This window comes from Dendropsophus ebraccatus, chromosome 6 (assembly GCF_027789765.1).
Source record: "Dendropsophus ebraccatus isolate aDenEbr1 chromosome 6, aDenEbr1.pat, whole genome shotgun sequence".
Taxonomy (NCBI): domain Eukaryota; kingdom Metazoa; phylum Chordata; class Amphibia; order Anura; family Hylidae; genus Dendropsophus; species Dendropsophus ebraccatus.
The window spans coordinates 43344166-43367475 of record NC_091459.1 but is presented as its reverse complement, the minus strand read 5'-3'; the positions used below and the strand labels follow the sequence as shown (position 1 = coordinate 43367475).

Sequence of the window (23310 nt, the reverse complement as noted above, 5' to 3'; positions counted from 1 at the left end):
TAAAACGATAAATAGTTTATTTTTGCCTTGAAATAAAATATATTAAAGCTGAGAGCTACTTCCTTGTGACGCTATGTTGCAGTCTCTTTCTTCGTAAATTGCTGAAACCAACTGAACAATTTCCGGATGTTTAAATTTTCCTAAAACAAAAAAGATAACCATTTTGATCAATTTCAATGCTTACGTCTGAGCAATTAAATACATTTTATAACATACATGTTTTAATGTATATTAATGGTGGGTTCACACCTACAGGATCTGCAGCTGATTTTCTGAGCAGATTTCATTTAAATAACTGAACACAGCATCAAATCTGCTGCAGATCCTGTAGGTGTGAACGGACCCTAAAGGTAAAAAGATAACAATTAGGGTATTCCCAACTCAAGGAGATGACACATTGCTAGGATATGCCATCGCATTACAACAGTTAAAAAGCTAGGACCCACTCTGATTCTAATGGTCCTTTTACACAGAACGATTATTGTTCGAATTTGCAAGATAACGATCGATTTCAAACGATAATCGTACGTGTAAACGCAGCGAGCGATCAAACGACGAGCGAGAAATCGTTCATTTTGATCTTTCAACATGTTCTCAAATCTACGTTGGTCGTTCGCAAAAAATGAGTAGATCGTTCCGTGTAAACAGTCTTTCACCAATTTAACCTATGTGCGAGAAAGGCTTAAAGCGACACTGTCACCCCCTTTTTGCATTTTGACTGCTCTCCACAGGTGTAAAGGGTAAATGTTACAGCTTTCATTACTTATTTTATATCACACCTCATAGTGCTTGTTCTGGTAAGTTGTTTTTATCACCTGTGGATTGGTATATGTGGGCGGGGCCTTGCAGCCTTTGTGCCACATCGCTCCGCCCCTAGCGCCACTTAGCCCTGCCCCATCTGTGACGTCATCGCCGCTTTAGGCTGGCCCTTCCAATGGCTTCTGAGGGGGCGGGGCCTATGCAGTGATGGGATGGCACGGATGGGGGTGGGGTTAAGTGGCGCTAGGTGGAGCGATGTGGCACAAAGGCCGCGAGGCCCCACCCACATATACCAATCCACAGGTGATAAAAACGACTTTTTACCAGAACAAGCACCATGAGGTATAATATAAAATAAGCAATGAAAGCTGTAACATTTACCCTTTACACCTCTGGAGAGCAGTCAAAATGCAAAAAGGGGGTGACAGTGTCACTTTAAGCGGTCGCAAAACGATTTTTCCGTACGATATATCGTTCAGTCTAAAAAAAAAATTGTAACTTCGAAATAATCATGCGATTGGGCAAATTATCTAAATCTAAAAGTACCATAAGAATGAAAGGGATGCAAAGCTGATTAAGCAATGCAGCATATTCACAGATGGGGGCACATACATGCAGCACTCCCTGTCCGGGGAGAGAGGGGTTACAGCTATGAAGAGATTACCTCCAGTCCTGTCCCCTGATACAAGCCCCAGCCTGAAGAAGATCTGCTATGATTTGGAAGGTGAGGGAGACTTCCTGGGTCAGAGTACAGTGCTATAGACTACCCTGTGCAGACCATGCCCTTCCCCTGCTTCCCCTCCCAGCCAATACAGGGAGCTCCTAAACCAAAGCAATGCTCTTAAACCAAGTTACAATTCTTAAAAACTGTGAACTCTTTTTGCAAAACGCTCTTAATCTACGTTACTCTTAAACCAAGGTACCACTGTATTTGATGCAGTTGGATATATTGTAGTTTTTAAACTGTCACTTTACTTATAAATTTCAAAATCTAAATCAACAGTAGATGTGATATATAGCAAGTTTGCCATTTACATTATTTTCTTTAGTTATCATGGAAAACACAGCACTTCCTGTTTTTTTCTCAGAAAACAGGGAGTCCTGTGTTTCCCAGGCCATCTGAGCTCCTACAGAGAGAAGACAGTCATGTGATTGATGGACACATTGAGCCGTGACTCTCTGTACTGGCCAGAATTCCTGTGTTTAGTCTGTTTTTTTCAACCAGAACAAGTCAGAAAATCTGCCTTCAGGAGAATGGACCTGGATTTCTGGTTCAGCTTTGTTTTACAGTATGATAACAACAACAAAAATAATGATTGTATGTTGCTAACTTGCTATTACTGTTGATTTAGATTTTGAACATTATAACGAAAGTGACACTTTTGCTGCACAGTTATGGGTAAAAATAAAATCAAGCTGCAATATATATTCCACAAAAGCTGAATCCACTGGCTATATAATCCATACCTGCAGTCGAATCATAGAATTCCTGAAGTTGTCCTGGTCTCTTTTCAAGTTCTTCATACTCAAGAGCCTGAAGGATCATTTCACACTGGTCTAGTTCTTTAACAAACTTTGCTTCAGGACTGGACTGATGCTCATACTCCTGTGCAAAGCACAAATGGTTATAGTCTACACAACACTAAAATATAAATCTTACACACAAATTGTGGCATAAACAACATAATACAAATACAATGTTTTCTTAAAACAATCCCCAATTAAATCATTTTACAAAATTCAACACTTTTTTTTTTTGTAACTTGCATTTCTGCATGGAGCGCAAGTTTTTAATTCCACTTCAATACAATAAAATTACATCCTGCACGACTGATGCAAAATGCTTATCTAAGACACTCTTTAGTGACGCTTCATCATCAGATTGTTTGCTAAAGAATAGAAGATATCAGGAGAGAATTAAACACTGACTGAAACACTTCAGAACAGACAAACACTGATGGAAGTAAGCAGGTGCACCATATTCTTATTTGTTGATGAAATTACCTGGTTTCTTTGCAGATTATATTGATATGAAACAATTAATCTCTTATTGTAACAAAGTGTTAAAGGGGTATTCCACTCAAACATAACTTTTGATATGTTGCGGAATTGAGAGGGAAAAAAATGAATAAATTGTGGATGTTCTGGACAATTCTTCTCAGGCTGACCCAATCAAGAGTTCAGAGACTGGATCCTGGCAGCAGTTTGAAACTCACATCTTCCAGGGGTTCGGGGTATGGTACTGTTGCTCTGTCCACCCTGATCCATTGCAAGGATCACCGCCGGACTTTTAGAGAGCTGCTATCCATTACCATTAGGGGTTTCCTTTTGCTGTTTACGTCATAAGCTGTCATCACCCCATTAGCTTTTTAGTGGAAAGGATGCGCATTCTGAAAAACGCCATAATACCTATAGATGAAACATCTTGAGTCCCTTATGCCACAGTGTCCAACTCTATCCTAGACCTTAGTGGATCACCAGTCCCGAAGCGGCCCACTGGGTCCTGGTGCTGCTCCTGAACAGTATAGGTTATCCTTAACTTTATGGGTTTCTTTACCAAGCTGATTTACCATATGTGGAGCAGACCTACATCACTTACAACTTTACTGAGTAAATTATTATTGTCATAATTTTCAATGCAATTACAAAGATGGGACAGGCACTTGTATGCTTGCTGCTACGTCAGTAATTCCTTTCAGATTCTTGTTCTATTTCAAGTTGTTGGAGCCATTGCCTACTTTGCACTCCACCCACATTTAATTGGGTAGTTAGTTTTTTGTTTTCATTATTATTTAACGCTTTTGAAAGCAGGCTGAATAATATGCTATATAAAGAAATTACAGCTTTGTGATGGGATGGCATGGCTGGTTACCTGGCAGCCTTGGATGGGCCCCATTTATCTAATGTGGTGGGGCTTTGTTATTTAAAGGGATACTCTGGGCAAGAGACATTTTTTAACAAATACCCGAGGATGGGTTGATTTAGAACACTTATCTCTCTGGCTCCAGCACAGCTGCTTTCCTTGTGCTCCGTCTCGCCGTTCATCCGCTTTGGAGTCGTGGGGCTGTGACTTTCAGCCAATCAGCAGCTGGAGCGCTGTCCCGTCTCATTAGCTGATTAGCTGGATGGGCCTGTAAAGTCACGGCCCCACGACCTAGAAACACTGTGTGCAACATATTCATCAACATTATTTTGTTTAAGGCCAACTCTAAAAGTGACCAACCCCTTTAATACTCACAAGAGACACCAATGAACACTACCACATACAGTTAGATGCTAGCATCATATTCCCCTATGACTTTATCCTATTACTTCATTTTTGGTCTTTTTTAGCTCTCTCCTACAATACACCACAGTACAAATACCCAATTCTAGTGAACAACCCACTCATGAGCTTTTACACCACTTCCTAGCTTTGGGGTACACTGCTGTCTTGGCCCTTTGAACACAAGGAGTGTGAATTTGATTATCTGTATAAGGGAAAATTATCCAGATGTCAGACATCACATGGACTAGTTATTTCAATGGAAATTCAGCTAACCTAAGTGCTGCTTGACCATAAAATATTTCACACAGAAAAACTACAAAGGTTAGGCAGCATTAATCCTTTTCCACCTAATTATATGTAATTTTTCACTATTACTTAGTCCGGCTTTCTCCTGTCATGCTGGTAACATCAAGGAAAGAATCTTAGTCACAAACCTCAGCTATTCGTCATCAGGACCACACGGACCACTGTATCAGCGGCAGCTTATCTGGGCTATATAGCTTCAAGGATGGAACATAATGGCCTATTTTTTTTACTAATTCTGTTCTTACATGCCAAGGATCTACTTATTTAGTACCGCAAATTTATTTTCCTATACAGTGTTTCTCTGAAAATAAAATAGGGTCTTATATGGTCTTTGAAAAAAAAATGGGCTAGAGCTTATTTTCGATGTAGATCTTATTTATTTACTTATCTTATTGGAGACGCATGGCATGCCCCTACACTGTAAACCTACCCTAACTGCCATACTGTATGTCCCACTGTTGTTAGGCTTCTATACTGTAAGGTCCCCCATACTGTATACCTCCCTCCCCTCTGTAGTTCTTCCCCCATACTGTATACATATACTTCTAATGTATACTGTACTGCTCCTGTATACCTAGCTCCCCCCCTCAGTATTTTTTGCCCCATACTGTATACATCCCCCCCTCTACAGTAGCAATAACACTCCTGTATACCTAGCTCCCATCCCCCTAAGTATTTGTTGCCCCATACTGTATACATCCTCCTTCTGCAGTAGCAATAATGCTCCTGCATACCTAGCTCCCCCCCCCCCCCCAGTATTTGTTGCCCCATACTGCCCCAGCAAGACAGAACCGATTAATTCCCACCTCTGTAGTTGGACCACATACCCTGTGCACCCCCACCCCACACACATACTGAACGTCCCCCTACTGTGCACCTTCTTACTGCCTCCCCTGCAGCTTGTGTTGAGCAGGTGGGGGTGGAGCATAACAAGTCTGGCACCGACTGCCTGATGCTCAGCACCCAGTGTCAGAGATGTGGTCAGATGACTAACTAGGGCTTATATTTCAAGACTCCAAAAAGCCTGCAAAATGAAGCTAAGTCTTATTTTCAAAGAAACACAGTAATGTTTCAGTCTAGAAAGCTTTATTTTATATATATAAATAATATATATATATATATATATATATATATAAAAATAAATAATATATATATATATAAATAATATATATATATCTATAGTTTATTTCCCCTTGTTTGCATGTGCAGCGGAGACTAAATGCCAATAGTTGCAGTACAGAGACTAAAAGATTGCAGCTGAACAAACCTTGAGTAACCACCTTAGATCTCACAGGCTAGGCCAACATGAGGGTTGATTTAAAATGTATTTTACCTAACCGGACAACCCCTTTAATTTTAGTCTCCCTGACCACCAGTATTGCCCAAGGCAAATGCTACTTTTTAAAGCAGAAGATGGTTGCCAGACCACAGCACGGGTGAAGGAGTTATCCAGTACAAACACTTTATTTTCAGTGCATTGAGGAAACAGGTAATTTACGAATGTGTGGGCTACAGCCCATTTTATTGATTATATATAGTATACACACACTCTCTAACAGTTAAAGTGATATTGCCACCCCCCCCCCCCCCTTACTCTATGTGTGGTTCTCCGCACCATCCACATTCATAAAACTTGTCTGTGTCTTCTTTCTGTTCTAAAATCGCTTCTTTTTATCTTCATGGTAGTTAGACCATCTCTCTATCGGGAGATTTAAATGAAGTGATTTTACAGCAGAAAAAAGACAGATACAGTGGTACCTCGGTTCTCAAACATAATCGGTTCTAGAAGGCTGTTCCAGAACCAAGCAGCTCGAGAACCGAGCTGTAAATCCCCATAGGGAGCAATGCAAGTCTGATTAATTGGTTTTTACACTCCATGAGTCAGGTGCAGAGCACCCGGCCCACATAGCCTAAAAACGCTCCACTTTCCCCGCAACAGCGAATGGCAGGAGCGGGCGGCTATTTAAACTTGCCGCCGTGCTCCTGCTCCTCTCAGCTGCGGGGGACACCCTGTAAAGAAGTGGGGAATCCCATCATAATGAGGGGAATCCCCACATCTTTACAGGGTGTCCCCCACAGCTGAGAGGAGCAGGAGCACGGCAGCAAGTTTAAATAGCCGCCTGCTCCTGCCTCTCACTGCTGGGACGCCCTGTAAAGAAGCCGGGGAGCAGCCGCACTGCTCCCTGCACTGACCTTCCTCCCCACATTCCCTCCCCCCCCGCCGGCCCGAAGCACTTCCTATACACTTCTATAGCCTGCGGCGCGCCCGTAGCCCCACTCACCAGCTTCTTAGCCTTTTGCTTCTGCTGCTCAAAACAGCCTCTGCAGTGTGAAGGAGAGTCTGCAGAGGTGGCGGGGAGCAGCAGGAGCAAGAAGCTAAGAAGCTGGTGAGCGGGGCCGTGGGCACAACAGCATGGGCGCGCCACAGGTTATAGAAGTGGACAGGCTGGGTAAGCGTATAGAAAGTGCTCCGGGCCAGGGGGGGGGGGGATGTGGAGAGACAGGTCAGTGCAGGGAGCAGTGCGGCCGCCGACTGACTTCTTTACAGGGCGCCCAGCAGTGAGAGGCAGGAGCGGGCGGCTATTTTAACTTGCCGCCGTGCTCCTGCTCCTCTCAGCTGCGGGGGACACCCTGTAAAGAAGTGGGGAATCCCATCATAAATGAGGGGAATCCCCACTTCTTTACAGGGTGTCCCCCACAGCTGAGAGGAGCAGGAGCAAGACGGCAAGTTTAAATAGCCGCCTGCTCCTGCCTCTCACTGTTTCCGAACACCTCTGGCAGCTGAACATCAGTTCAGCTGACAGTTATCCCCCTGATTTTGTTCGGATACCGAGCAATGTTTGAGTACAGAGCAAAACATCAGGGGGAAATTTAGTTCGAATCTCGAATTGTTCGAACTCTGAGGTGTTCAGGAACCGAGGTATTACTGTATATATCCAATGTGCAGAATCTAAGCTTGTGGACAGTGCAAGAGAACCACACATGGAGTCAGGGGACAGTATCACTTTAAGGCGTTTTTCTTGAAAAAAATGGAAATCCAGGATTAGTCTTCTCAGCAGGCAAGAACAGTTTTATGAATCCGGGCATAAAAGAAGAGTGAGTCACCTTGGAAACCATGACATGTTCTCCAGAATAAAAAGCAGATTATGCTGCACAGTGGAATGGGAACATCTTTGTTCTCTTGACAAAGCTGCTGACAGTCACAGGTAGCTAACTCATCAAGCTGGAGAAGTGTGTATACACGGAACACTTAAAATGCCAGTGAACGAAATGCTAACAGAGTGGAGCAAAGAGCATAAAAATAGAAGTGGCCTTGCTATGTAGGCAGTGATGTATGCTAAGAAACTGTACATCATTATCTGCCACGTAAACTTTCTCTTAAGGCCCTATTCCACAGAACGATTATCGGTCGTATCCGGCCGATAATTGTTCCATGGAATTGACAGCAACGATCAGCCGACATCGTTCATGTCAGCTGATCGTTGCAATGTTTGTCTTTCAAACATGTTGAAAGACAAAGACTGATACAGCAATGACCTGCTGCCGTCACTCCCCCCCAGAGTCACCCGCTTGTTGCTGCTGTGTGGAATAGCGGCAGCAGCGAGCGGGGAACGAGGAGCAAACAAGCGCTAATAGCGCTCGTTTGCTCCTGTCAGTCGGCCCGTTGAATAGGGCCTTTAGGCTCAGGGTGTCGTGTTCAGGCTCAATGGGGTAAGAAGGATTTTCGGTCACATCACATCCACAAACATTTGAATAAAAAGTGAACAAAAGTCGCATCGGACGCACAATACCAAAAGTACAGATTATGTCGAAAACAAACAAACAGAAAAATCTATTAACTGTTGGCTGATAAAGAGAAATAGCAAAGCTACTGAGGAGAAGCCTGCTTTACTAAGCAGACACAAGAGTCACTGTGAACACCAATGCTGTACACACTGGCTGGAGGCAGGCCATCCTATATGGATGTGTGTGAGAGGCAGGTCTTGCAGAAATGCTTTACTGTCTGCACTTCTGCGCAGCCTAACCATAAATAGCAGAACGATTGCATTTGGAAATTCTTGGTCCCTATCTGGAGCTTTTTACCAATTTTACAGTATGGAAACACTGATGAGGAAGCTTTTCAGGAGGCTTCAGGAAATCATTAGTGTTTTCTGGCTGTAAGAACAGAAGAGGGAAAAAATAAATTCATACTCACCTGCTGCAGGTTGCAACTCTGTCCTCGTACACCACAATGCCGGGGGAGATGGTGGCCTCTAGATTATTAGAATATCATATATGAGTGCCATACAGACTGAACAATCCTTCCATAAGAGGAATTACTTTGGGGCAATTCTGAGACCTGTGGAGACGTTCAGCGCTCTCTGGTGGTGTGTGAGTTACCCCTTACTTTATATTCATGTTATCTGGTGCAGAGAATTGGGTCATGATTCCTTATGTCAAATGGCACTTTATACATTCTAGAGACCAGTTGGAAGTAAAAAAAAAAAAAATGTAAGGTCTAAAAGATAAATATTAAAATCCTTGCTTGTTTATGCTGTTTTCTATCTCACCCCATGCACTGGGACAGTTTATGCTTTTAGTCAGAATATACACCATATGGTTTGTAAGGGCACATTTAGTGGATCAAAAACAGCAGCTGTATCGGCCTCTATATACAGGACTGACCTGTTTAAAGAGTTAAAGAGGCAAGGTCAGGGCCCCGAAATGCTCTGGGTTCCAACACCTCTTCCCAGTCTTTAGATGGCCACGGGCACAAGTGCAACACTCTCACTTACAGTGCATGCCTGGAGACACTGAAGCTCAACAATGCATGCTCAGTTACTGAGATTGCTTTGGCTCGAGCCTTTCTGCAGCAGACTGAAGTAATCAATGATATAATGGATAAATGCAGTAAGTATAAGTGCAAAAACCTGCTAAAACACAAAATTGCTGATTTTTGGTAACATCATCCACATTTAAATTTTTTTTTTAATAAATATGAATGAAAATAGTACAAAATAAATTACACCTCAAATAACCCCATACACCAAAAAATAAGATTATGAGGATCAGAATAGATCAATTTAAAGCACAATTATAATTTTTTTTTTAATGTAGTAAAATAAAATAAAAGTTATATAAGTTGTAATCATGACCTGGCCTGAGGAATAGAGATAACGTCGGTTTTATCACATGGTGTAAAGACAACCCCACCCCACCCCAATTTTAAAAAATAGTTTGTTTTTCAATTTTGCTGCATATTTGGATATGCATATGGAAAAATTAAGAGTGTCATTACAAAGTACAATTGGTGTTGCAAAAAACAAAACCTCACGTGGGTCTGTAGGTGAAAAAATTAAAGCAGTATTGCCTTTAAAACACAAAGAGGAAAAAACTGAAAGGCAAAACCAAAAAATGGCTTGGTCATTTAGAAAAAGCAAACAAAAAACACAGACACAAACAGAATATATACTTACCATCCCTCCGGTGACCATCGCCGTTCAAATTTCCCGCCGGCCGCGTCCCCACCATCGTCCTCACTTCCGTGTCCGGGTGCAGTGAATGGTAGAGAAAAGGCTGCTGGTGCGCATGCCAATCAGGGCTGAGCAAGCTGGAAGCCATGTGATGCGCTCCAGCCAATGAAAAGATTGCTGGTGCGCATGTGCATCAGCAGCCTTTTTCTTTTTCATTCACTGCTGTGGACGACAGCGAAGAGGAAAGAGACCAGGACCGCCCCTGCTGTGACTACCTCAACCCAAGATCCACTTGAGGCTGGGGCTTTCATCAGGGGACAGGACTGTGGAGGTTATCTCTTGGCTCATAGCTTAATCGTATAGCTGTAACCCCTGGACAGAGAGTGCTGATATACTGTAACCACATATGCCCTGCTCCTTCTAGTGATGTCACGATACCAGAATTTTGAGTTCGATACCAATACCACCATTTTTTTTTATGTTTGATACCAATTCGATACTTAATTAAAGAAAAAAAAACACACAAGAATAGAAATGCCCCCCCCCCCACCTGACTGTCAGGTCAGTATTAACCAATTTATGTTCCTTTCATTTTATTACGTTAAAAATAAAGCTTCCATTATTTAAAATAAATGTGCTTGAATAAATTGCCCTTCTCTCACTCCTACCACTTTTTTTTTTTTTTTTTTTTTTTTTTTTATCTCTCAGCCTGTCTGGCTGGGGGGTGAGGGGCATTTTTGCGCCATTATCTGTAGTTTTATTTAGTACCCTGTTTTTGTGTGTTACTGAATTTGGTGGTTTCTGGGTTTTTTTCTGTTTACCGTGCGTGATCAGGAAGGTGACAGGTAGTGTGGACAATAATACTTCAGCTGTCAGGGATGATGGGGGTTGTAGTCACGTAACACACACTTCAGTTATCAGGGGGATGATGATGGTTGTAGTCATGGAATACACACCAGCTATCAGGGGGTTGATGGGGATTGTAGTCATGGAACACTTCAGCTATCAGGGGAAGGATGGGGGCTGTAGTCATGTAACACACACACACACACCAGCTAGCAGGGGGCGGATGGGGGCTGTAGTTATGTAACACACACACACCAGCTAGCAGGGGGATGATGGGGACTGTAGTCATGTAACACACACACACTAGCTAGCAGGGGGAGGATGGGGGCTGTAGTTATGTAACACACACACACACTAGCTAGCAGGGGGATGATGGGGGCTGTAGTCATGTAACACACACTAGCTAGCAGGGGGAGAATTGGGGCTGTAGTCATGTAACACACACACACTAGCTAGCAGGGGGAGGATGGGGGCTGTAGTCATGTAACACACACTAGCTAGCAGGGGGAGGATGGGGGCTGTAGTCATGTAACACACACACACACACACACACTAGCTAGCAGGGGGAGGATGGGGGCTGTAGTCTTGTAACACACACACACTAGCTAGCAGGGGAGGATGGGGCTGTAGTCATGTAACACACACACTAGCTAGCAGGGGGAGGATGGGGCTGTAATCATGTAACACACACATCAGCTAGCATGGGGATGATGGGGGCTGTATTTGCACTATTCCTGCTGTCAGGGCATGGTGACCACTGACTCAGCAGGGTGACTTGGATTTGGGCAGCAGGGTATTCTACAGGCTGCAGCCCCCCTTCCCAGTGAGAGTCAGGCCGACCCCCTCTTCACCCCCTACATTGCTGATGTCTGTCCCGGGAGAGGCCTGCCCCCCACCCCCACTTACCTCACAGTCCTCTGCAGCCAGATGTAGTGGCCGCATCTCCTCCTGCCTCCCCCATCTCCAGCCTTTTCGCCCGGTCCCCTCTTCAGAAAGCGCCCACCACTCTCCCTCTGCAGCCGCCGACCCTGCTCTGACCTTTGCACTAAAAGGTCAAATGACTGCCGGCCGCAGTAATTAGTAGCGGGGGTCTGCTACACACAGTAGCCGACCCCTGCTGCATAGGGAGCAGGTTAGGAGGGGGGTAATGCCGCTGTCAGTGTGAAAGCGGCATTTATACAGTTACACAGCCGGCACATGCGATTGCTGTGTGCCAGCTATTTGTAGCTAGCGCCGCTGTAGCGGAGAGAGGGAGGGAGGGCCGGAGGGCTGAGGAGGAGACACCAGGGGGGATACGCAGAGGACATGACAGGCACTCAGCTCACTGCCCGCCATGTCTCCTGCTGTGTACTTTATTATAATCTGCGCGGCTTATCATAAAGTATCAGGATACCAGGAAATCCTGGTATCGAACCGAAAATATGCCCCGAAAATCGATAGTAGAATCGTGCTTCCTGCAGTTTCTGTCAGTCCTTGTGTTTCCCATCCTCTCCATTCCTGCTATAATGTGCCTGCACTCACACTCAGCTATACACACTGCTGCTATAATGTGCCTGAACTCACACTCAGCTATACAAACTGCTGCTATAACGTGCCTGCACTTACACTCAGCCATTCGCACTGCTGTATAGAAAGGTTTTTCATTATCCGGCTGCACAGCTCATTGATTCTCAATTCCTGATTGGTTCATGCTGAACACACCCCTTCCCCATTGCTGTAATATGACCACACAGACCTCTGACAAACTGATGCTGTTTTTTAAGGTTTATCCACTTGCTATACATTGTACTCCACATGCTGATTGCTTTTACCATACAGTAGCTTATAATATGAAATATTCAGCTGTTTCTGAATGTTTGTTTCATTTGTTTTACATGTTGTTCAGAATTTAAAAAAAACACAACATTTTTTGGGGTGTGGAACCAATGGTCTGCATTTCAATGATTTCTTATGGGAAAATCTGTTTTGGTTTAAGAGTGGATTTGGATTACAAGCACAGTCCCAGAACGAATTATGCTCGTAATCCAAGGCAGCACTGTAATTTGTTTGAGAGGACCATTGTATGTTAAGACAGTAATTATGGAAAACTGGTAATTGGTTCTGAAGCCCCCATAATATCATCCCAAAATGAGAAAAAATAGTGATTTAAAGAAAAATAAGCCGATAACTCATATAGATAAAGCAAGTCCTTACATACAAGTCAGAAAGAGCTACTAGAAGCTGTAAATTACTTTGTGCAGAAGACAGAAGTGTCTTCGGTCCTGTACAGTTTCGAGAGGGTCCAAGAAAAATAAAATGAAGCCGCCCTCACCTGGTGCCCAAAGGAGCAAAGAGGGAGGTAAAGAGCAGCACAGGACATGTAGTATCACACTGTACTGTAGGGAGGCGCTACCTGACAGCCAATCAGCGCATGCACTTCACTAATACTGGGGGTTTTATTGGTCCATCATCTACCTATCCACATGTGCCGCAGATCCGGACTGTCTGTAACAATGTATGTTGAGTCTGGTCTCAAGTTACAATGGTTCAGGAAGGACCTTCCCATAACTAGAGGCCATTGTAAGTTGAGGGAGCACTGTACTGTAAGTGTGTTAATGAGTATTTATCTGAGCTGTTAGTTATGTAGCGGTTTTACACCCTGTCATTGCTCACAAATTACATTACATCAGTTGAAAATTTAGAACAAAGTGTGCAGACAGAAAAAAGGGACCTTTTCACACCTACTTCCCACAGTTCATACACCTCCTTCTTCATATCATCTGGTAACAGATTTGATAAATAGTTCATAGCATCCTAAAGGAAGACAAAAATAAATTGCTTAATGAACAATTACAACTATCAAGGGATTAAATCATATATAGTCTATCGTTCCACTGTGAGTTTTAGGATTGCATCAATCAAGGTAAACTAGTAACCCGCTACTGGCACAAGCAGCCCACTAATATTTCTACCATAGGGAAACCCTGAGGTCCCGAGTTTCTGAGCTAGGGCTTATTTTCAGAGTAGAGCTTATTTTTGGAGAAACAGGGTAGATAGACACTGGGGGGATTTATCAAACATGGTGTAAAGTAAAACTTGCTCAGTTGCCCCTAGCAACCAATCAAATGCCACCTTACATTTTCCAAAGAGTCTGTGAGGAATGAAAGGTGGAATCTGATTGGTTGCTAGGGGCAACTGGGCCAGTTTCATTTTACACCATGTTTAATAAATCTCCCCCACTGTGTCTACTGTGCAAAGCAGAAGATGATCAAGCCAGTGGAGGACAAACAATACAAGACAGGGGCGGATACCCGGCGGTTGGCTCTGAGATCCAATGCATGCTGGGAGATGTTGTTTCCTGGCCGAATGCCATTCTGTACAACAGGGATCATTTATAAAAGTCTGAATCTGTGTTTAAAAGCAGTGTAGACAAGTAAAAAAGGTGTCAAACAATAGGTGGAGGGTTGATAGGTGGGCCCTATATGCTTTTTGTACATTTTATTGTTTTTATGAGCTTGCTGGAGTTCCGCTTTAAAGGGGAACTATCAACAGGTTAGATTCATCTAACAGACATACCTTCATCCTGCTTAGGATGAATGTATGTCTGTTACCTTAATCCTCAGCACCAATCCTGTGCTGTTAGTTGTGCCCAGTAAGCTGTTGGGAGCACTGGGGCTGTGGTTACCTCCCCTCCAAGCACCCAGGGCCGGCCTTTGGTCTGTGCGACCTGTACAGGCAGAGCGCTCCCCTAGCTGGCCGCCCGGCACCCTCCTCCTGTGGCTGTTCCTCCCGGGCTCCCCCCTGCCTCCTCTCCCCATAGGTGCTGCTTATTGTCCTATCAATCTTGTGACCGCTGCTTGTGGTCACAAGATTGATAGGACAGTATGCCTACGGCTGATGCATGCTCCCTGGGGATTCCCCAGCAGAGCACGCATCAGTGACCTCAGCGTCAGCCGGCGGCCTTGTAACTCCGGCACATGGAGGAAGTACCAGCCCCGGCGCACTGAGGTCACTGATGCATGCGGTGCCGGACACGTGCCCAGAGAGCGCGCATCGGCCGGGGGCGACACTGCAGAAGACGAGAGCCGTGGCGGGGGAGCGAGGTGTTAGGTGAGTTATGTGTTTGTTTTTTCTCAATCTGCAGACAACATGGGGGGGGGGGGGGGGGGGCAGACAGCATAAGGGGGCAGACAACATAAGGGGGGGCAGACAACATAAGGGGAGGCAGACAACATAAGGGGGGGCAGACAACATAAGGGGGGGCAGACAACATAAGGGGGGGCAGACAACATAAGGGGGGGCAGACAACATAAGGGGGGGCAGACAACATAAGGGGGGGCAGACAACATAAGGGGGGGCAGACAACATAAGGGGGGGCAGACAACATAAGGGGGGGCAGACAACATAAGGGGGGGCAGACAACATAAGGGGGGGCAGACAACATAAGGGGGGGCAGACAACATAAGGGGGGGCAGACAACATAAGGGGGGGCAGACAACATAAGGGGGGGCAGACAACATAAGGGGGGGCAGACAACATAAGGGGGGGCAGACAACATAAGGGGGGGCAGACAACATAAGGGGGGGCAGACAACATAAGGGGGGGCAGACAACATAAGGGGGGGCAGACAACATAAGGGGGGGGCAGACAACATAAGGGGGGGGCAGACAACATAAGGGGGGGGCAGACAACATAAGGGGGGGCAGACAACATAAGGGGGGGCAGACAACATAAGGGGGGGCAGACAACATAAGGGGGGGGCAGACAACATAAGGGGGGGCAGACAACATAAGGGGGGGCAGACAACATAAGGGGGGGCAGACAACATAAGGGGGGGCAGACAACATAAGGGGGGGCAGACAACAGAAGGGGGGGCAGACAACATAAGGGGGCAATCTATAAGGGGACAGACAACATAAGGGGGCAAATCTATAAGGGGACAGACAACATAAGGGGGCAATCTATAAGGGGGGGGGGGGGCAACATAAGGAGAGTATTTATAAGGGGGGGACAACATAAGGGGGCAACCTATAAGGGGGAGACAACATAAGGGGGCAATCTATAAGTGGACAGACTACATAAGGGGGGCAATCTATTAGGGGGGAACAACATAAGGGGGCAATCTATAAAGGGGGACAACATAAGGGGGCCATTTATAAGGGAATGGATAACATGGGGCCATTTATAAGGGGGACACAACGGGGAAGGGGGGGGGAGGGCATTTGTAAGAGGGGCAGAGGGGACAACATGGGGGGACATGTTAGCCTACTCACTAAATAAGGGGTGTAAAGGGGCCAATACAGATGTGCAGTTAGTATAGAGATGAGGATGGTGCCGGATTGAGGAGTCTAATATGTTTGTTTGGCAGATTCTGTGGATGCGTGGCTCGAAGAAGTTCTCATAATGGCCCAGGACAGAAGAAGAAAATGAAAAGGGAACAACTCTAATCATAGATGTCGTCCCCTGTGAGCCACTTGATATAACTGCACTGTAATGTATATGGAGTATAGAACCTGTGTAAGGCGGACTCTATCTCTGTATGACTGGATGAGGTGATAGTGATCCCTGTACAGTGGATTTTATTCAGTAGCAGCAGTGGTGTTAGTATGTGGCGGTGTTATTTGTTGCTTGTTATCTGGTACTGTGTTTTATTGGATTTAGTTTACTGGATTTGGTCAGTGGTGGTGGTGATGGTTGTGGTGTGGCGGTAATATTTCCCCCTTGTATACTGGTATTATTGGTAATACTGGTCTATATATATATATATCCCCTTCAATAGGATCGCTTGGTCGAGGAAGGGGCCCAGTCATTAGCTGCTGCGTTATCCACAACCAGCTGCCAGCTAGATGTATGTAAGTGCAAGTATATGTATATAGAATTTACATGGTGTGTATACTGTTATATAATGTATAGTTAATGTGTAGGTGTGCATGTGTGTGTACTGGAGGTTTATATATGCATAATGTGTGTTTAAATATGTGTGAACTATATAATGTGTATGGGGGGGGGGTGAGCTGTTATATAATGTGCTTTTAGTGTGTTCTGTTATATAATGTATATTCAATGTGTAGGTGTGCATGTGTGTGTACTGGATACTACTTCCCCCTCCAGCCATACACACAAGTACTACATGGCTGGTGGAGGTAGTAGTTGTATGTATGGCTAGAGAGGGAAGTAGTAGTTGTGTGTATGGCTGAAGGGGAAGGTAGCAGTTGTGTGTATGGCTGGGGCAGGTAGTAGTTGTGTGTATGGCTGGGGAAGGTAGTAGTTGTGTGTATGGCTGGGGAAGGTAGTAGTTGTGTGTATGGCTGTGGAAGGTAGTAGTTGTGTGAATGGCTGGAGGGGGTAGTAGTAGTTGTATATATGGCTGGTGGGGGCAGTATTTGTGTGTATAGCTGGGTGAGTAGTAGTTGTGTGCATGGCTGGGGGGGTCAGGTAATGGGTGTTGGATGTGATCTGGAGGATTGGGAGGCTGTAGGAGCTTTAATTTACCTTGAGGGGGGGGGGGTCGCCGGGAAAAAAGTTTTGCACAGGGCGCCATCTACCTTAAGGCCGGCCCTGCAAGCACCAATTGGGAGGGGGGGGGGGGGGGGAGAATCCCCAACCCGGGGCGGGGCTACGCCCCCCCAACGATCCCCCTCTGATGGGGTGGACGACCGGATCGGTGCTCAGAGGGGCAGTAGCTAAGCCCCCAGTGCTCCAAACAGCTTACCGGGCACAGCACTGAGGATAAAGGTAGGAGACATACCTTCATCATCATCGCCCTGTGCCCACTAGAGAGCTATCAGCACGTTAGATTTGTCTAACTTGATGATAGTTTCTCTTTAACAAAAGTATCATGCAGCACCAAAGAGACAGAGTTTTATATAAGGAGGCAATGTTCTGCACCTCGTCCCTGACAATCACTCTTCCCACATTGTAAAGCATCTGCTTATCAGAACAGAAAAATATGTCAGGTGCAGATGCAATAAAAAGCAAAAAATCTGTCACTATACTTCAATACTGGCGGTATTAAAAAAAACAAAAACTTTTTTTTTTTTTTAACTGCATGGTTTCAGTGGATTAACCCTTCAGAGTGGTCACTAGTTGATATTAGTACTGTTAAAGGGGAACTCCAGAGAGCAAACATTCTTTCTTAATACACTGCTACCATAAAGCTATATTACTTTGTAATCTAACTTCATTAGAATAAATGTATACTTTTTAGAATGATGTATACACCATTTTATTTTGATTGGTCGCAGTAAGGGGCAACATGGGCCTCTCTGCTGCCACCAACATTACAGCGTAAAGGACTTACTCCAAGCAGTGAACTGCTGCTGATACGCTTTAGTGAGATAGGGAGTGGGGATTCCATTTAGAACTGTGCTCAGAAGGAACAAAATGGAGAGCTGCATAGAACATATGGGTGGTAAAAGGTGAAAGCAGCCTTGATTCAGCTTTCAAGGACAGTAAGGATCCTCTTTAGGAGGCAGAATGGCTCACAAATTTTAGGTACATAACCCAGGCTCAACCAATTTTGCATATGGCACTAGCTAAGCCCTGCCCCACTTCTGTCTTTCTCTTTGTTACTAGAGACAGACTGAGACTAACAACAGGCAGTGAACAGCAAATTGCTGGAAAGCAAGCCACCTAGTGGCCAAGAATTTAGATTTTTTTCTTCTGGAGCTAGGTTAAGGAGCCTAAATTTTGTCCACTCATATCCTGCAGAATAAATGGAAACCTGAGAACCTGACGGATCTCTTGGGATTTGTCTGGATTTATTGTTCAATGGACCATTTGGCTCTGTTTTGTGGCACCAAACGGATTCTGTTATAGATCAAATCGGGCTGCAGGTTCAGTTTAAAGGACCTTTTACTCGGGTCGATTATCATGCAATTAATTGTTAAAACATTTGAATTTAATTGATGTTCTTCTGGAGTAAGTGCAGCAATGATCAAACTACAAACAAAAATTTGTTTAAATGTAGTGGGCCCTCCCAAGTCTCCAAAGACATGACGTTGGTGGTGATAAGAGTTAGGTGTGATGTATTTTCACGACCCCTTTGTTTTCCATGGATAAGCCGGCGTCAAAGGAGACATAAAGACGCTTTTAGAAATGGCGAATATCACAAATAGTATGACACCATCTAGTGCATATAGTGTAAAGCAATGTGTACGTTCTCCCACTGAGCTGGTTGACGTTGGACACACATGCTCAGTAACTCCCCCCAAAGCCAGGTCTCTGTATAGAAATTCTCTGCCTTGTCTAGAAATCTACTCTATACATTTATTTGTATTCAAACCATATTTTAGGTAACCCTAGAGACACTAACCTTTTCTTGCCTGTGTTTTTCCTCCTTAGAGACGTTGTCAGCAGGAGCTATGTCACCCACAATGCACTCAGCCATGTCATGCACAAGAGCAAGCTTTATACACCTAAGAAAGACAGCAATTAGAATGATGTTGTATATATCAATAACCAATGTGTGCCATCTACCTAGACTTCTAACATCCAACTAGAAAATATTTTTCTCCGCACAATGACATATGTAAGACATATTAGTGACAGTCTTATCAGCATTTTGTATTCATTTATGTATTTATTTATTTTTTTTTTAGATATGAGCCATTCATTTTGTATAAGGAGGATCACTCCCTAGAAATTTTCCTACAGCAATGTCCATAGATGTGCTCTTCATTAGCTATGCAGCAAGCGGTGCACCATTCAGGAGGAAAGGTGAGCACCTCACCTCAAACAGCGCTTCTTCCTGACTGTAGGAGGTGGTGGTTTCAGATAAATCAGACTCCACATTTTGAGAAAACAGCTAAGATCAGTGTACTCTCTGCCACTGACCTGTGTTGCAGTTCACAATAGTTTTGCATTCATACAGGGAGAGGAAGAGTCCTTTTCTCCTGAAATCAGGGAAATCCTAAGGTTAGGGCTGTATTAGATGGACACATGGCTGCTTAAAGGAGTTATCCAGCCCTACAAAAACATGGCCACTTTTCCCACTCTCGTCTCCAGTTCAGGTGTGGTTTGCAATTAAGCTCTATTTACTTCAATGGAACTGAGTTCCAAACCCCACCCAATCTGGAGGCAAGAGAGGGGAAAAAGTGGCCATGTTTTTGTAACGCTGGATAACCCTTTTAATACAACCCCCGATCAATTATTAAAATGTTGCTCTTGTTGAAAGAGCCATTTAGTTGGGACAGTAATTGATAGTGAAGATATTTCAGCAAAGATAAATCCTGAAGGTCAGTCAACCAAGGAGTCTTTCTTATTCGCTGACTGAAAGCTGTGGTCTATTACATAGGGCAGTTAACAAGCAGTCCAGCTGATAATTGCCCTAGCTGATATCATCCTCAAACTCTCCCATCGACCGTCCCTCACCTTCTTTGTCATATAAACTGGTTTGTAAAACTTCCTTTGGCAGAAAAGGGAATAAACGGATAATCTAGGATAAACCCTGTAAATAAAAGTTGTGTAAAAATTTGGCCCCTGGTGTCTGACTCCCCACTGATATGCAATGTATACACAAGGTAGTTTAAGAGCGATTGTCTGCCAAATCAGGCCAATTTGGGCAGATACCACCCTGTGTAATAATGATAAGGAGCCGATCATCGGCTGATCATTGTTTTTCAGAAGGTTTCATCGTCCACCATGGTGCGGCCGACAACTCATGAAAGTGATAGAAAATGATAAAGATTATACTTACCTCTCCAGGCTATCACTGTGTCCTCCTGGCTTTTCCTTGCTCTGTGCAGCTCATGCGGACACTTCTAAAAAGGCCACTTAGCCAATCACTAGCCTCTGAGAGATATATATTTAGTCCGTGCTGCACGATTATCGAGCTGCGTAATAGGCTCTATAAGCGAGCGCCAATCTAGCAGATCTGCGCTCGCTTACACTGCACATGGGCCCATGTAATACAGCCCTAAAGGCCCTATACCACGGGCCGACAGTGAGGAGCAAACAAGCGCTATTAGCACTCGTTTGCTCCTTGTTCCCCGCTCGCTGCCGCAACTATTGCACGCGGCAGCAGCGAGCGGGTGATTCCGGGGGAGCTGCGGGGGGGCTGTCCAGGTGATCGCTGATCGTCCGGTCAGCCCATAGGATTTAGCAGTGGTCTGCTGTCGCCGCTCCTATTCTGTGGAGCGACGGCAGCAGACCACTGCTATATAAGTCGCTTGTCTTTCAACATGTAACGGCCAATAATCGTTCCGTGAAATAGGGCCTTAACACAACAAGGGATAAGCAGCTGCCTTATATCTGTGATGCCACTTAGCTCTAAGAAAAACAAATGATTCCTCCAAACAAAAAAGTGACCCTGTTTTTTCCGTCCAACCATGCATGTCGGACTGAGAAATAAATGGAAGTTTTAACAGCCAATATACTGTAGCTGTATTATTTATACAATGGTAATGGATGTCCATCCAGGGGGGATAAATGAAGTCTATCAAAGTTTGTTTGTGTAGCATGCTGTCACCTATTTAGTGCAGTGTAAACCTCCAGCTTCGAAGTGCTTATTTGTGCCAAAATGATTCCAAAAATCCCCATGTAATTGTATTGTGTCTGGTAATTGTTTTTTTCCAATTAAATGCAATTTTTTTTTGGTGCAAAGTTCGACACAGAGGGGGAGATTTATCAAACTGGTGTAAAGTATAATTGTCTTAGTTGCCCCTAACAACCAATCAGATTCCACCTTTCATTTTCCAAGGAATGAAAAAAGGAATCTGATTGGTTGCTAGGAGCAACTAAGACAATTCTACTTTACACCAGTTTGATAAATTTCCCCCAAAGTGTTGTGTGCCAAAACAACTGTCCCTAAACCCAGCTAAAAGTAACGGGAAAACCTATGTGAAACCTATTACATTACCATACCTATCCTTATTTAGTTTCTTGTCTTCTGTTAACATTGCCATAACGGCCATCCTATACATATGATCGGACACGCTCTCCGGCTTCTCCACTTTGCGGTATACCCACCCTGTTCTTGGGACCCTCTGCAAAAACAAAAATAAAAAAATTTAAAATCCAAATTAACAATATTGGTATCAGTCAGGATCCGTTCACATCACGTGCGAACCCATATACCAGCAACCTTTTACTGGGATGGACCAACCAAGGGACATTACCTACTGGGGTACCTTTCTTCTGGAGCAAATGTGTTTTTCAGCATAAGGGAACATGGCCTAAGGGAATGTTCACACAGTCAAACAGTCCCAGTGTCACTTCTTTGAGCAGAGAGCGGTGGCAGCGGAGGAGTGCACGCCCTCTCATTCACTCAAAGCGGGACACTGAGCACGGCAGGAGATCCGCCGCGGAACTCAGTGTGAACATACCCTAAGGGTGCTTGTACATGCAGAGCTACGAGTTGCGGCCACTCAGGTCTGGAATTACCAGGACTGCAAGCACTAGTCTGCATGTTAGGCCTTGTACCTACATCCATGTGTGCCACCATAATATATGGTCTGTGATGCTCCTAAGGATTCTCAGAAAAAACTTTTGATGTCGCAGAGAAGCTAGGAAGATACTGCAGTATGTATAAGCTTCAATATTTTACACTAAGACTCCGTTCACACGGAGCAAAAAGTGGCGGACACGTCCATTCTTCTGCGCAGAGAGGTGCACGACCCCACACTGCCAGCAGCCAACCGTGTCACCCCCTGGGCACCTCCTAGCTGCCCATACCCTGCTATTATGGTGGTCAGTTACTGCCCCCACTGAGGTACAGACACCATGTGATCACATGACTGTATAGGGGCATTATACACCACAGAGCAGTGATGCAGAGTGTAGGGACATCCTGTGACTGAGAGCAGGGAACCATGCTGTGTGCTGGAGGCTGCACCCTCTCTGCATTCTGTGCAGTGGGATGCGACATTAGAGTCACCCCCGTGCGCCCCTTCTATGCTGGGCGCCGTTTTACCTTCAGCTGCCCCACAAGCTTCATGAAGCGCAGCAGGTTCTTCCCGGGACCCGCGGCCGCCATGCCCGCAGTACTGCACACAGGAAGCGGCGCGCCACTAGCCCCGCCCCTAATGTGCGCGTGTAACCAATCGGCTGTGAGGTAGGGGGAACCGGCGTACACAGCGGGCAGGTCACCTCACGTGTGACCGGGGTGTGCGGTGTGGGGAGATGGCGTGTGACCGGGGGGTGTCCGGTGTGGGGAGACGGCGTGTGACCGGGGGGTGTCCGGTGTGGGGAGATGGCGTGTGACCGGGGGGTGTCCGGTGTTAGGAAACAGGGACGGGCACTGATGTGTGGAGACGGGAAAAGAGCCGTCCTGAGCGCTTCTCATGTATAGATGGCAGCTGCGATGTGATTGGTCACAAATATTACCCCTGGTTCTCACTTGTATGTTTGATATTTTGCATGTTTTTTTTTCACCCATTAAGGACCGAGACAATTTTTGCCTTTGCGCTTTCGTTTTTTCTCCCGGTGGCCATAGCGCTTCCATTTCTTTCACCTACAGACAACACACTGAATTTCCCCATGGTGGGACGTTATAGGACTATCCAGGGGCGTAGCTAATGTCTCCTGGGCCCTGGTGCGAGAGGCCAACTTGCCCCCCCTCCCCTCCTTTCACGACCAAGTGATGCTATTGGTGTGTGTGTGTATATATATATATATATATATATATATATATACACACACATACACACCAAGACAGATATTACCAATAACACCAGCATATTGGAAGAGAAAGTATTATCA

The 23310-nt window shown here is 45.0% G+C and overlaps 1 protein-coding gene across 1 annotated transcript; it reads right to left on the bottom strand.

The window, feature by feature from the left end:
- On the bottom strand, positions 1–22637 carry HDDC2 (HD domain containing 2). The gene is made up of 6 exons (XM_069973663.1): positions 22523–22637; positions 21475–21596; positions 18926–19028; positions 13357–13425; positions 2227–2365; positions 1–140 (listed from the first exon to the last, which is right to left on the bottom strand). The coding sequence occupies exons 1-6, from the start codon at positions 22583–22585 to the stop codon at positions 43–45; spliced, it is 594 nt and encodes a 197-aa protein (XP_069829764.1). The 5' UTR covers positions 22586–22637; the 3' UTR covers positions 1–42.
- Positions 22638–23310: the final 673 nt, after the last annotated feature.

What these genes read in the sequence shown, in the direction of transcription:
- HDDC2 (XM_069973663.1), bottom strand. Translation starts at nt 22,585, where the DNA reads ATGGCGGCCGCGGGTCCCGGGAAGAACCTGCTGCGCTTCATGAAGCTT. An exon ending in AAGAAACTAAATAAGGATAG is followed by an intron (nt 19,029 to 21,474) that starts GTATGGTAATGT and finishes TGTCTTTCTTAG; the next exon opens with GTGTATAAAGCTTGCTCTTG. An exon ending in AGGTGTATGAACTGTGGGAA is followed by an intron (nt 2,366 to 13,356) that starts GTAGGTGTGAAA and finishes TGCTTTGCACAG; the next exon opens with GAGTATGAGCATCAGTCCAG.